Source organism: Ranitomeya variabilis, chromosome 2 (genome assembly GCF_051348905.1).
Source record: "Ranitomeya variabilis isolate aRanVar5 chromosome 2, aRanVar5.hap1, whole genome shotgun sequence".
NCBI classification, from domain to species: Eukaryota; Metazoa; Chordata; class Amphibia; order Anura; family Dendrobatidae; genus Ranitomeya; species Ranitomeya variabilis.
Window position 1 is genome coordinate 421,008,111 of NC_135233.1, and position 13,805 is coordinate 421,021,915.

The 13,805-nt window shown below is 44.0% G+C and overlaps 1 protein-coding gene across 3 annotated transcripts in view; it reads right to left on the reverse strand.

Annotated features, from left to right (window-relative positions):
• LOC143809537 (uncharacterized) overlaps positions 1-13,805 on the reverse strand; it is a 197,113-nt gene that overhangs the window by 154,369 nt on the left and 28,939 nt on the right. For all 3 annotated transcript variants that reach the window (XM_077292591.1, XM_077292594.1, XM_077292593.1), the window contains exon 2: positions 11,957-12,091. In XM_077292591.1, coding sequence (XP_077148706.1) covers positions 11,957-12,091 — 135 coding nt within the window. The remainder of the gene's footprint in view (positions 1-11,956; positions 12,092-13,805) is intronic.

Sequence of the window (13,805 nt, forward strand, 5' to 3'; positions counted from 1 at the left end):
ATTAACCCCCGGCACACCTGTTTGATCGCGGTGTACCGGCGGTATAGGGAAGTATCGCGCAGGGAGTGGGCTCCCTGCGGGCTTCCCTGAGACCCCCGGAGCAATGCGATGTGATCGCGTTGCTCCGAGGGTCTCCTACCTCCCTCCTCGCCGCAGGTCCCGGATCCAAGATGGCCGCGGCATCCGGGTCCTGCAGGGAGGGAGGTGACTTATTGAGTGTCTGCTCAGAGCAGACACTTGGTAAGCCTGCAGCCCTGCACAGCAGATCGCAGATCTGGCAGAGTGCTGTGCACACTGCCAGATCAATGATCTGTGATGTCCCCCCCTGGGACAAAGTAAAAAAGTTAAAAAAAAATTCCCCACATGTGTAAAAAAATAAATAAAAAAAATATCCTAAATAAAGAAAAAAATATATATATATTATTCCCATAAATACATTTCTTTTGCTAAATAAAATAAAAAAAACAATAAAAGTACACATATTTAGTATCGCCGCGTCCGTAACGACCCAACCTATAAAACTGCCCCACTAGTTAACCCCTTCAGTAAACACCGTAAGAAAAAAAAAAAAAACGAGGCAAAAAACAACTCTTTATTATCATACCGCCGAACAAAAAGTGGAATAACACGCGATCAAAAAGACTGATATAAATAAGCATGGTACCGCTGAAAACGTCATCTTGTCCCGCAAAAAACGAGCCGCCATACAGCATCATCAGCAAAAAAATAAAAAAGTTATAGTCCTGAGAATAAAGCGATACCAAAATAATTATTTTTTCTATAAAATAGTTTTTATCGTATAAAAGCGCCAAAACATAAAAAAAATGATATAAATGAGATATCGCTGTAATCGTACTGACCCGACGAATAAAACTGCTTTATCAATTTTACCAAACGCGGAACGGTATAAACGCCTCCCCCAAAAGAAATTCATGAATAGCTGGTTTTTGATCACTCTGCCTCACAAAAATCGGAATAAAAAGTGATCAAAAAATGTCACGTGTCCGAAAATGTTACCAATAAAAACGTCAACTCGTCCCACAAAAAACAAGATCTCACATGACTCTGTGGACTCAAATATGGAAAAATTACAGCTCTCAAAATGTGGTAACGCAAAAAATATTTTTTGCAATGAAACGCGTCTTTCAGTGTGTGACGGCTGCCAATCATAAAAATCCGCTAAAAAACCCTCTATAAAAGTAAATCAAACCCCCCTTCATCACCCGCTTAGAAAAATTAAAAAATGTATTTATTTCCGAGTCAGGGCTAGAGTCAGGGCTAGAGTCAGGGCTAGAGTTAGGGCTAGGGTTAGGGCTAGGGTTGGGGCTAGGGTTGGGGCTAGGGCTAGGGTTGGGGCTAGGGTTAGGGCTAGGGTTAGGGCTAGGGTTAGGGCTAGGGTTAGGGCTAGGGTTAGGGCTACAGTTAGGGTTGGGGCTAAAGATAGGGTTAGGGTTTGGATTACATTTACGGTTGGGAATAGGGTTGGGTGGTCTGGGTTAGAGGAGTGGTTAGGGTTACTGTTGGGATTAGGGTAAGGGGTGTGTTTGGATTAGGGTTTCAGTTATAATTGGGGGTTTCCACTGTTTAGGCACATCAGGGGCTCTCCAAACGGGACATGGCATCCGATCTGAATTCCAGCCAATTCTGCGTTGAAAAAGGAAAACAGTGCTCCTTCCCTTCAGAGCTCTCCCGTGTGCCCAAACGGGTTTACCCCAACATATGGGGTATCAGCGTACTCAGGACAAATTGGACATCATCTTTTGGGGTCCAAGTTCTCCTGCTACCCTTGGGAAAATACAAAACTGGGGGCCAAAAAATAAGTTTTGTGGTGAAAAAAAGATTTTTTATTTTCACGGCTCTGCGTTGTAAACTGTAGTGAAACACTTGGGGGTTCAAAGTTCTCACAACACATCTAGATAAGTTCCTTGGGGGGTCTAGTTTCCGATATGGGGTCACTTGTGGGGGGTTTGTACTGTTTGGGTACATCAGGGGCTCTGCAAATGCAACGTGACGCCTGCATACCAATCCATTTAAGTCTGCATTCCAAATGGCGCTCCTTCCCTTCCGAGCTCTGTCATGCGCCCAAACAGTGGTTCCCCCCCACATATGGGGTATCAGCGTACTCAGGACAAATTGGACAACAACTTTTGGGGTCCAATTTATCCTGATACCCTTGTGAAAATACAAAACTGGGGGCTAAAAATCATTTTTGTGAAAAAAAAAAGAATTTTTATTTTCACGGCTCTGCGTTATAAACTGTAGTGAAACACTTGGGGGTTCAAAGCTATCAAAACACATCTAGATAAGTTCCTTAGGGGTTCTACTTTCCAAAATGGTGTCACTTGTGGGGTTTTTTAATGTTTAGGCACATCAGGGGCTCTCCAAACGCAACATGGCATCCCATCTTAATTCCAGTCAATTTTGCATTGAAAAGTAAAATAGCGCTCCTTCCCTTCCGAGCTCTGCTATGCGCCCAAACAGTGGTTTACCCCCACATATGGGGTATCGTCGTACTCAGGACAAATTGCACAACAACTTTTGTGGTCTAATTTCTTCTCTTACCCTTGGGGAAATAAAAAAATGGGGGCGAAAAGATCATTTTTGTGAAAAAATATGATTTTTTATTTTTACGGCTCTGCATTATAAACTTCTGTGAAGCACTTGTTGGGTCAAAGTGCTCAACACACATCTAGATAAGTTCCTTAAGGGGTCTACTTTCCAAAATGGTGTCACTTGTACAGGGTTTCAATGTTTAGGCACATCAGGGGCTCTCCAAACGCAACATGGCGTCCCATCTCAATTCCAGTCAATTTTGCATTGAAAAGTCAAATGGCGCTCCTTCCCTTCCGAGCTCTGCCCTGCGCCCAAACAATGGTTTACACCCACATATGGGGTATTAGCGTACTCAGGACAAATTGCACAACAATTTTTCGGGTCCAATTTCTTCTCTTACCCTTGGGAAAATAAAAAATTGGGGGCGAAAAGATCATTTTTGTGAAAAAATATGATTTTTTATTTTTACGACTCTGCATTATAAACTTCTGTGAAGCACTTGTTGGGTCAAAGTGCTCACCACACATCTAGATAAGATCCTTAGGGGGTCTACTTTCCAAAATGGTGTCACTTGTGGGGGGTTTCAATGTTTAGGCACATCAGGGGCTCTCCAAATGCAACATGGCGTCCCATATCAATTCCAGTCAATTTTGCATTGAAAAGTCAAATGGCGCTCCTTTCCTTCCGAGCTCTGCCATGCGCCCAAACAGTGGTTTACCCCCACATATGGGGTATCAGCGTACTCAGGACAAATTGTACAACAAATTTTGGAGTCTATTTTCTCCTGTTACCCTTGGTAAAATAAAACAAATTGGAGCTGAAATAAATTTTGTGTGAAAAAAAGTTAAATGTTTATTTTTATTTAAACATTCCAAAAATTCCTGTGAAATACCTGAAGGGTTAATAAACTTCTTGAATGTGGTTTTGAGCACCTTGAGGGGTGCAGTTTTTAGAATGGTGTCACACTTGGGTATTTTCTATCATATAGACCCCTCAAAATGACTTCAAATGAGATGTGGTCCCTAAAAAAAAATGGTGTTGTAAAAATGAGAAATTGCTGGTCAACTTTTAACCCTTATAACGCCGTCACAAAAAAAAATTTTGGTTCCAAAATTGTGCTGATGTAAAGTAGACATGTGGGAAATGTTACTTATTAAGTATTTTGCGTGACATATGTCTGTGATTTAAGGGCATAAAAATTCAAAGTTGGAAAATTGCGAAATTTTCAAAATTTTCGCCAAATATTCGTTTTTTTCACAAATAAACGCAAGTTATATCGAATAAATTTTACCACTATCATGAAGTACAATATGTCACGAGAAAACAATGTCTGAATCGCCAAGATCCGTTGAAGCGTTCCAGAGTTATAACCTCATAAAGGGACAGTGGTCAGAATTGTAAAAATTGGCCCGGTCATTAACGTGCAAACCACCCTTGGGGGTGAAGGGGTTAAAAAAGGAAAAAAAAAAAAAAAATAATAATAATAAAATAAAATAAAAAAAAAAAAGGTTAATTTTGTACACTGCATTGTATTTAGGTTTGTTGTGGGGTGAATGTGGTGGTGTAAGGGGGTGGCTGTAAGGTAAGGCAGTGGGACCGGTAGGGTTGTGTTGTGTTTGCGGTGTTGTATAATGTTCGGTTTAGTATAATGTGTTTATAGTGTATATATTGTATATAATATTGTATATAGGACGGTGTGAATGTAGTTGGGGTTGTATATAGTAGTATGAATGAAGCTGGGCCGGGGGTCTTACATGATTTTATACTATTTATTATGTAAAATTTTTACAGGGGTATTCATGTAGTTATGAGTATTTTGTTTGTCGTCTTTTAGTTTTGCTTTCTTTATTTTTATTGGAATTTTTCTTCACGTCCCTGATTTTGTAGGTCATGAACTTTCTCCATTTTGGTTCCATTTCTGGTTTATTTCTTTGTGATTTTTGTCGTTTGTTGTCGTCTGATTGGAGCTTTGTTCTTATGTTTTGTTCTGTTGTGTTTTATTTGTAATGTATCTTAGTTATTGTCATGTAAAGTATTTTTATTTTATTTAATAAAAGACCTGGAGGATAAGACACAATGTAACAGCAGAATTGAGATGTTAGTTCTGAATGTTAATGGAGCATAAAGCATTAAGTAACAACAGATTTGTGAATACTGCTCTGAATGTGGTTTTAAGACAAAATTGCATTTAAGATTTGAGACAAAAATGTAATTACTCCACAAAATAATATAGATGTACAAGGTTATCACCATTTCACAGTGGAGGTCCCCTTTAAGAACGAGTTCTGCTACAAGGTACATTATCAGGACGATCGCTCTGTCACCTCGTCCATGTAAAACGGGATTTTCGTAAGTTTTGCTCCTGGTGTTTTGCATATATTCAAACTTATTTAAGTCTGAATGATAAGAAGAGATCTCAGAGCCGCCGCCGGCCCCGGGTGGAAAACTTCTCAATCATGAATATGAGAATTTCTGGGAGACCGAGATTGTGAAACGTCTCCTGGTGCTGATAATTGAGAGTCCTCTCTGGAGTTTCTGACTAGCTTTCATAAATAATATATTTTTGTGGGCTAAACTGTGGCAATTTCCAATATCTGCGCAGATATCAGCTTGAGTAAACAGCACGGAGAATGGAGAGGAGGAGTGGCTCTTTAAGGAGAATTCTGATGGCTGTTTAGGCATTATTGTATGATATTGTTATATTATATGATATTGTTATATTGTATTATATAATTGTGTGTTTCCATGGCGTTCCCCTTTAAGGCTGTATTGTGCAGGATGTTTATGTATCTTTACATGTGTTATATTATATCATCATGTGTTTCCATGGTGTCCCCTTTAAGGCTACATTGTGCAGGATGTTTATGTATCTAATTCCTTACATGTTATGTTACATTGTATCATTGTGTGTTTCCATGGCATTCCCCTTTAAGGCTGCATTGTGCAGGATGTTTGTGTCTTTGTTACATTGTATCATCTAGTAACATTCCGTGACTGAGGGATGTGACATGCGTCTCCTTCCAGGCAGCGCTTTCTCCTGTATCAGGTGGGGTGATGTAGGACTCGCTGACATAACATCACCCACATCTCACCATCCGTACACTCCACAGTGCGAGATAATGAGTGATGGCAGCGGTAACGCGACCTGTCGCCCATCATCATTAGGAGCTGCACAAATAAAGATTTAACAGTATTTCTAGCAAATTATAAAATCCCATAAAAATCATGATGCAACGTGACACTTCTCTGTATAAACAACCTCTCAGGATGAGGACGCCGGTGTGACGTGTCAAGTGGAGGGGGCACTGCCATCAATACATCCTCCACACACTGAAATTACAGAATGGAGGCCGGAGGAAGAGTGACCCAGGTCCCTCCGAGAGGCCGATCAGTGGGGACAGTTATATTTTCCTTTTTAGGGTTATGGATGGAGGTTTGTGAACCCCTGGGCAGGCGTGGTCATGCTTAGCACATATGACTCCCGTTATGGCCAGCTGCTCTAGCGTTAGATATAAGTAAGCCAATGACTACAGTGAGACTATACGGAGAGTGAGCTGGCCTGGGTAATGTAGTGCCCACTTTCCCACTACTCATGTGAGCGGTAGGAGCTATGGTGCCCGGGACAGAAAGTGCATTGTAGTCAGGCAGAGAACACATCTGGCACAGCTTGACCGACAGTGTAAGGACGGGAGACTGCCTCTGAGTGGAGGAAGAGACTGCTCCAATAGAGAGTCACCAGAGTGAGACAAAAACAGTGGAAGAGTAGAGGCCTGCCCGTGGTGTCCTGAAGAAGACATGAAGCCATGAGGGTGAGACAAGAACAGTGGAAGAGTAGAGGCCTGACCGTGGTGTCCAGGAGGAAGACGTGAAGCCACGAGGTCGAGACAAGAACAGTGGAAAAGTAGAGGCCTGCCCGTGGTGTCCTGGAGGAAGACATGAAGCCACGAGGGCGAGACAAGAACAGTGGAAGAGTAGAGGCCTGCCCGTGGTGTCCTGGAGGAAGACATGAAGCCACGAGGGCGAGACAAGAACAGTGGAAGAGTAGAGGCCTGCTCGTGGTGTCCTGGAGGAAGACGTAAAGCCATGAGGGCAAGACAAGAACAGTGGAAGAGTAGAGGCCTGCTCGTGGTGTCGTGTAGGAAGACGTAAAGCCATGAGGGTGAGACAAGAACACTGGAAGAGTAGAGGCCTGCCCGTGGTGTCCTGGAGGAAGACATGAAGCCACGAGGGCGAAACAAGAACAGTGGAAGAGTAGAGGCCTGCCCGTGGTGTCCTGGAGGAAGACGTGAAGCCACAAGGGCGAGACAAGAACAGTGGAGGAGTAGAGGCCTGCTCGTGGTGTTCTGGAGGAAGACATGAAGCCATGAGGGTGAGACAAGAACAGTGGAAGAGTAGAGACCTGCCCGTGGTGTTCTGGAGGAAAACGTGAAGCCACGACGGAGAGCTAAGAGACTCCGACCCCAAGGAGACAGAGAGGTGCAGTCGTCTGCAGAAAGGCGCGTCTGCCATCTGAAGGAGCTGATGAGTGAAAGGCCTGGCGAGGACAGTTACAGCCCAGAAATGGGCACATGTTTAGTGAAGAAGAGGGATTGAGGTGCAAGTATTTGTGTGCAAAGATCTGCTGAAGAGAGTGACAGAGATTCTGCAGCAGCAAATATCGCCCCCCCGGCCAAAACGGAGGATGCATGTGTGAGGTGGACAGGAGTGATGAGCGAGTGTGCTCCTTACTCGAGTTTCTCCAAGCATGCTCGGGTAGTCTCCGAGTATTTCAGCTTGCTCGGAAATTTATGTTGACACAGCTGCATGGTTTCCGGCTGCTAAACAGCTTGATAACATGCAGGGATTGCCTGTTTGTTAAGACACCCCCACATGTATTCAAGCTGTCTAGCAGCCACAAATCATGCAGCTGCGTCAACATAAAGTAAATCTCCAAGCACGCTGAAATACTCGGAGACCACCCGAGCGTGCTCGGAGAAACTCGAGTAAGAAGCACACTCGCTTGTTATCACTAGTGGACAGTAATGGCTAAACGAGCAACTGGCCAACATCTACTGCAGGTGCACAGCCACAAGGTGTGAGTAATGCAGGATCAGCACTGGTTCACTGCAGCACTGGGGTTCGAGCTTCAAACCCTTCCTCGTGGTCCTCCGATTTCCCTTCACATGCTAATGGAGGCCCCGCGGACAGCAGGAATCAGCCGGTGCTCGATTGTAACCAGGGATGTATTTCTCTGGAACGGTCTAAGAGTTTGAAGATGCGGCCTGCATCGCTCCAGGTGATTGACAGGTCTCTCCTTCTTTATACTCTGGCATTTCAGAGGAAACGTTCCCGGCTGCAGTCCTGCACCCGCTTCTGATCGCGTTGCCTGCCGTTTATGCAGCGTGGATGGACGGCCATGTTCCCTTTAATGATAGTGGTTGATATAATGAGCATCGGACCCCTCGGTGAGAATGCTGCTCCGGTCTCTCCGGGATGGATATAATTCTCTTTCCAGTGAGTAGCGATGTGACGAGCAGCTCATTGCATTGAGATATAAGTCGTGCTCAGTAATCGACCATATTGTCCAGCCTGCTCTTTCTTCAGAGGAGCGCAGCTCCTGCATACTGTGCGCTCCACTGCACCCCAAGATGGTGAATGTCTGTGCGGGGGAAGAGGTCACTGTGAATATGAAACATTGTATTCCTTATGTTGCCGCAGTGAATTCGCCTTCATCCTCCATGATGGATGGGAGTTCTGGATCGCTCCTTCACGACTAGAAAATAAATGGACTCCGCTCCCGACAATTGGATTTTATTTATTTTTTGGTAAATTGTATTCTTTCCAATAGTGAGATTGTGAAGCACGGTGACAGGACGTCGCCGCCGCTGCGCTTCATCTGCTTACAATTTCCTGTGATTCTATAGAGATGACAGATGCAGAGAAAATCATGTGATCGATGGCAAAATAAAGACTAAACATGAAGGTAACACTTACGGAGGCAACAGATTGTGACACGCAAGAGCGGATGATAATCGTGCCCCCCCAGAGTGATTCCACGGGGCAGACTTCATATTGCTTCTCCCTGCGACCATCATCTATATCAATATTCACCTGGACCTGATTACATTTACCGCCTTCCAATATAGAGACGCTGAAATCCCTCCACGATACACGTCTGCCATTAACACTGATACATATTCCCGCCAAGATGTTATTATGTTCTTCATTGTGCAGTAATGTCGGCCGCGGCGTCAAATCTGGGGGCGAGAGGCAAAGACGACTCTGATAGACGGATCATTGAAATGTTAAGAATCTATTTATCAAGTGAATTGGATTACCGAGCGTCGGCCCCCCACCCTGGATAACACAGGGGATATGACGGCCCTGTAATAACAATGTATAAGTTCTCTAAGTTACTGAACTTGTTATTGTTTAGTCCAGATGAGATCTTAAGGTGGCATTTACTTTTCATATATTCAACAATAAAAGGTCACAAAGGTGTTAAGGGCTATTGAGTTAGGAAGTTGGCTACTTCCTTCCCCACTGATGTACCCAAGTAGGAGAAGAAGTTGGCTACTTCCTCCCTTACTGATGTACCCTAATAGAGGGAGAAGTTGGACACATCCTTCCTCACTGATGTACCCAAATAGAATGAGAATGTGTCTACTTTCTTGCTCATTGAAGCACCCAAGTAAAATAAGAAGTTGGCTACTTCCTCCCTATTTATGTACCAAAGTAGCAGAAGCTGGCTACTTCTTCCCTCACTGACGTACAATAATAGAAGGAGAAGTTGGACACATCCTTTCTCACTGATCTACCTAAATAGGAGAATTTGTCTACTTTCTTGCTCACTGAAGCACCCAAGTAGAAGAAGTTAGCTACTTCCTCCCTATTTATGTACCAAAGTAGCAGAAGTTGGCTACTTCCTCCCTCACTGATGTACCCTAATAGAAGGAGAATTTGGCCACTTCCTTCCTCACTGTTGTACCGAAGTAGGAGGAGAATTTGGCTACTTCCTTCCTCAGTGATTTGCCATAGTAGGAGGGGAAGTTGGCTATTTCCTCCAAGTAGCAGGGAAATTTGTCTGCTTTTCCCATTGATGTGCCCTAGTCGCAGAAGTCACCTACTCTGATGCATGCAAGTATCAAAGGAAGGAAACATTTGCTTCTTCCTGTCTCATTGATGTGGGAAAATAGAAAGGAAAGTTGGCTACTTTCTTACTGATTTTGTCATGAGGATACCGTGACATAGTGGGGCCAGAAGATCGCGGTGTCTAGTTAACGTACTCCTTCACTAGTTAGAACTGCTTTACCACCATACTAAACAGTGCAGGTTTCCTTTTCTCTGGCATTGCTAGAGTTCAGTAGTGCAGTCGATCTCCTGAGCTCTCCATCATGGATTGCCTGTGATCTGTGTTGGACACTCCCCTCTGGTATATATGCTCGCCACTGGCATTTAGGATTTGCCAGTGATATTTCATTTGCCTGGTTTGGAGTTGTAGGAGTTGTTTGTTGTTTGTAATTGGCATTTAGAGAGTTGTTCTGGTGATTTCTGAGTCGAGTTTGTTTGCATGTTTATCCTCATCCTCTCATATTTGGTTTCACCAACCTATCCCTCGCGTCTTCCACTATGTTGTTTGATGTGTGTATTTTGTATGATTGCAGTTTTCATTTATCGCTGTTTGTCTTCCCTTGTTTGTCTGGTTAGTGTAATCCTATACACTTCAGACTTACACCTTCCTGGGTAAGGGAGGAAACAGATAAGGGTAAAACAGGAGCATAGCAAAGCAAGTGACCCCGGCGTCTCCACCGTATGGGGTAATTCGGGAAACAGGGATAGACAAGGGCGCCCCCTAGTGTGAGGGATAGGAAAGGAACCCCTTTCCCCGAGAAATCCTTCAACAGTACCGTGACAGATTTACCCGAAAAAGAGAAGTTAGCCGCATCCTTCCTCACTGATGTTGTTTCTCCACCTGCTACTTTCTACCAGTCACTGAGAACAAGTCACATCTCACATTCTACAGGCACGAATGTAAATGTAAGTCTCTGATTGGGGGAATGATTAAACATTCTTCAAAGTGTCAGGAGACTTCCCAGGCACTCAGCAGAGCCAGGAGTGGTCACATAACACATTAAATTGCAATTTTTAGCACTTTATAGCCAACATTGTATCTACACATGTCAACATTGAATCAAACGCTCCAATGCCACCATCACTGGGTACGAGGTAGAGACTGCCCCCAGTGGAATCATGACAATTCCTTTTTTTTACCTAATGACCGCTGTTCCTTCTGAGAGAATCAGTGGTGACATCTAGGAGGATTTCTCTCTCGTACCTACAACACAAGCCCCATCAGCCCCCTGGCAAAGTTAGACTTCACGCACCTGCAGCATGACCCCCGGTACCAAGCAAAGCGAATGGCGCAGCTTGTGATCGCCCGAGACCCGATACTGTTACACGTCTTCAATGGGGATCAGAATGAGAGAGGGAAAAAAGTGTCTGAATACACATGAAACGAAGCCTGAAAAAAGGAACATTTCATCTTGAATCTATTTACTTCTGAATATTTAGCGCACAATCCTGGCGCCATTCACCAGATTTAACTGGAAAATTACTCACTAATCTGTTTGCTTATTTGGAATAATTGGGTAAGCTGCCAGCGAAGAGGATTTCCTTCCCCCGTTTAAAGTCTCAGTTAGTAGTCCAATTTCAGCTTGGCGGCATAATTACTCTGACAGAGCTGTAGCCACGGGGCCTGTGAGTGGGGCTGCTTCTTAAACCGTAAATTATGGAGGATTAGCATTTATGAATTTTAAATTAGGGTTGTGGTAGGATCCGCTAAAGCAGCTTACTGCGCACATACCCCTGCATCCAGTCACCCAGGCTTAACTGCTTCCTGCCCAGCCAGGACCTGCAGCCTCGTCGCCGCTGATCCAAAACCGTTCACGAAACGCGTCGGGTATCAATTAGCCGAATAACAAAGTATCAGCGCAGCCCCTTCCCCGTCCTGTGATTACTGTAATGGCGCTCTAATTCCCATGGTGGTAAGAAGTAAACCTGCCCGCCGCGCTCGCCAGCGCCCGACCTTTACGTGGTTATTTAGACGGCATTTGACATTTACTTATATGATTTGTGAAAGACGTCAACGTTTTCTTGTGGGGTTTTGGAGGGGTCGTAGTTCTGGAACTCACAGGGGAAGATTTAGGCTTTAGAATAATTAGTATTAATGAAAGGTAAATAAAGCGGCGAAACGCGTTAATGAGAGATGTAGAGTGTGATGTGGCTGTAATAATTTATTACATGGGCTCATGTATCAATAATGTCAGAACAAAGCAAAAAGCAGACAAAATGAGCAAATTGTGCAAAAATTAACAAATTGGTGAAAATCTATAACAAATTTGGAGCAACTATGGTGCATTTTTACCCCTCATCAGTGCCAGTTCTCCTCCTTTGTCCTTCTGGTAACAGTTTTGTTCCTGGAAGTGATGCGGTACGTCAGCATCCGGACACAGGCGGCACAATGGCGTCACCATATTTAACACTTCAGCCACCCTGGTCACTGCGGAGAGAAGAATATACATTTTCTAACTTTTGCAGGAAAATATTAACTTTTAGAAGGTTTTATTTATTGCACAGCAGCACAAAGAAGCCACAATAATGAGGAATGAAAGATGCCTGGGCAGGAAACTCCGAAGACAGCGCCCGAGGCTGGAAGAAGTCGTCATGGCGGTCTGGGTCAGAAAGAAAAGACGGGAAAGTGAGCGACTCCAACCCTGGAGAACATCACTGGTGATCACTGCATACAGCGGCAATCACTTGTGCAGGTATCCAGCACTAGGTGTCACTGGATGGTGGTAGTATCAGTCATATTGTCCAGTCACTGTTGGAGATGGTGGTCGTGGTGCGACCATATAATTGGGGTCTTATTTATCGATATTACTAGATATTTTATGTCTGCTCCTTACGGCTGCATTTTTTAATACACTCATGTCCCTTATTAATTCGATATACTGTATACAGGAGAAGGATTTGGTTTCGTCATACTCAATAGTAGCCCAAGCTGGACTTTTGCCGCAGGGCTCGTGGACTTTGGTCAGGACTCAGCGCAGAATGGGATTTATAAGGAAACAGTATCCTGTACAGAAATAACGAAAAAGTCAACGCTTCACTAAATATATCAGAAGGTCATCAGCAGACAAGAAATATGGGAAATGTGAACTGTGCTACTGCCATAGAGACTGTACTTATATATTGGAGGGATCAGCGCACACCGGCCAGTTCATGGGCCCACCGGCCACGACAAGGTCACCCCTATAGTTGGGACCCTATTATCCCATATTGTGGCCAGAACTAGTCACATATATATAGTAATGTACTACAGGGTGCCCAGCTGGCGGCTCTTCCTCCAGATACAGCTGATGGATCACTTATAAGGCACAATATATCTCGCTAGTGTAATAATTGGCGCACATATTTACGGTGCTCTCTCTGCCGCGGCGCTCTCCATTTCCAAACCCTGAGATATATTCAGCATTGTCTCCGCTGCTGTGGAAAATTAAACATGGAGATTGTTAACCTGAAATGATGTCCTCATCCCGTCCTAATTTGTGTAAGTCACTTTTCTGCAGGAGCGCTAATCCCAGAAGTCTACGAGATTTCTAGCGCTGGTCTTGTGTGAATAGACTGCGCTGGGTAATTGATGGGCTGTTGCCGCGTCTCGAGCCCTCGCCGCGCTCCTTGATAAGTCGCTATAATTCTCAATACAAATGACCCTATTAACACTTTGGAATCTGTCACAATAAAAAATCCGTGATCCGGGTGAACTCAATAAAAAGCGCTGCAGTGTCGCCCCCACATGACGGATCGTTACAAAACTATCTAACACGTTTCCAAGGAAAAGATCGGAAGGTGAATGCGACAGCGTCATCACGCCACAATGTGATCAGTGACAGCTGTGGCTGGAAAGGGTTAACTGATGGGAGAATGATACATTGTAACACATTCAAAAGGAATTAGCGAGGGCTCTTAATGTGGCGCCGCGCACGTCTCTCGGAAACGCTTCAGCCCTTCTACTTTTTTTTTCTAAAACCCACATAAGCCGTTTATAGAAAATGTACAAAATTGAAGATATTGAAAGTCACTGAAAGTCTCCGTGGCCTTAATGCAACTTCTATATTCTGAAATTAGATGTCACTCCCAGTCAGAGGCTCCAAACAAGACTCCTGTAATCCGCTCTGTTCTGCAGATAATTTCTTTTTTGTCTGGGAAAACTT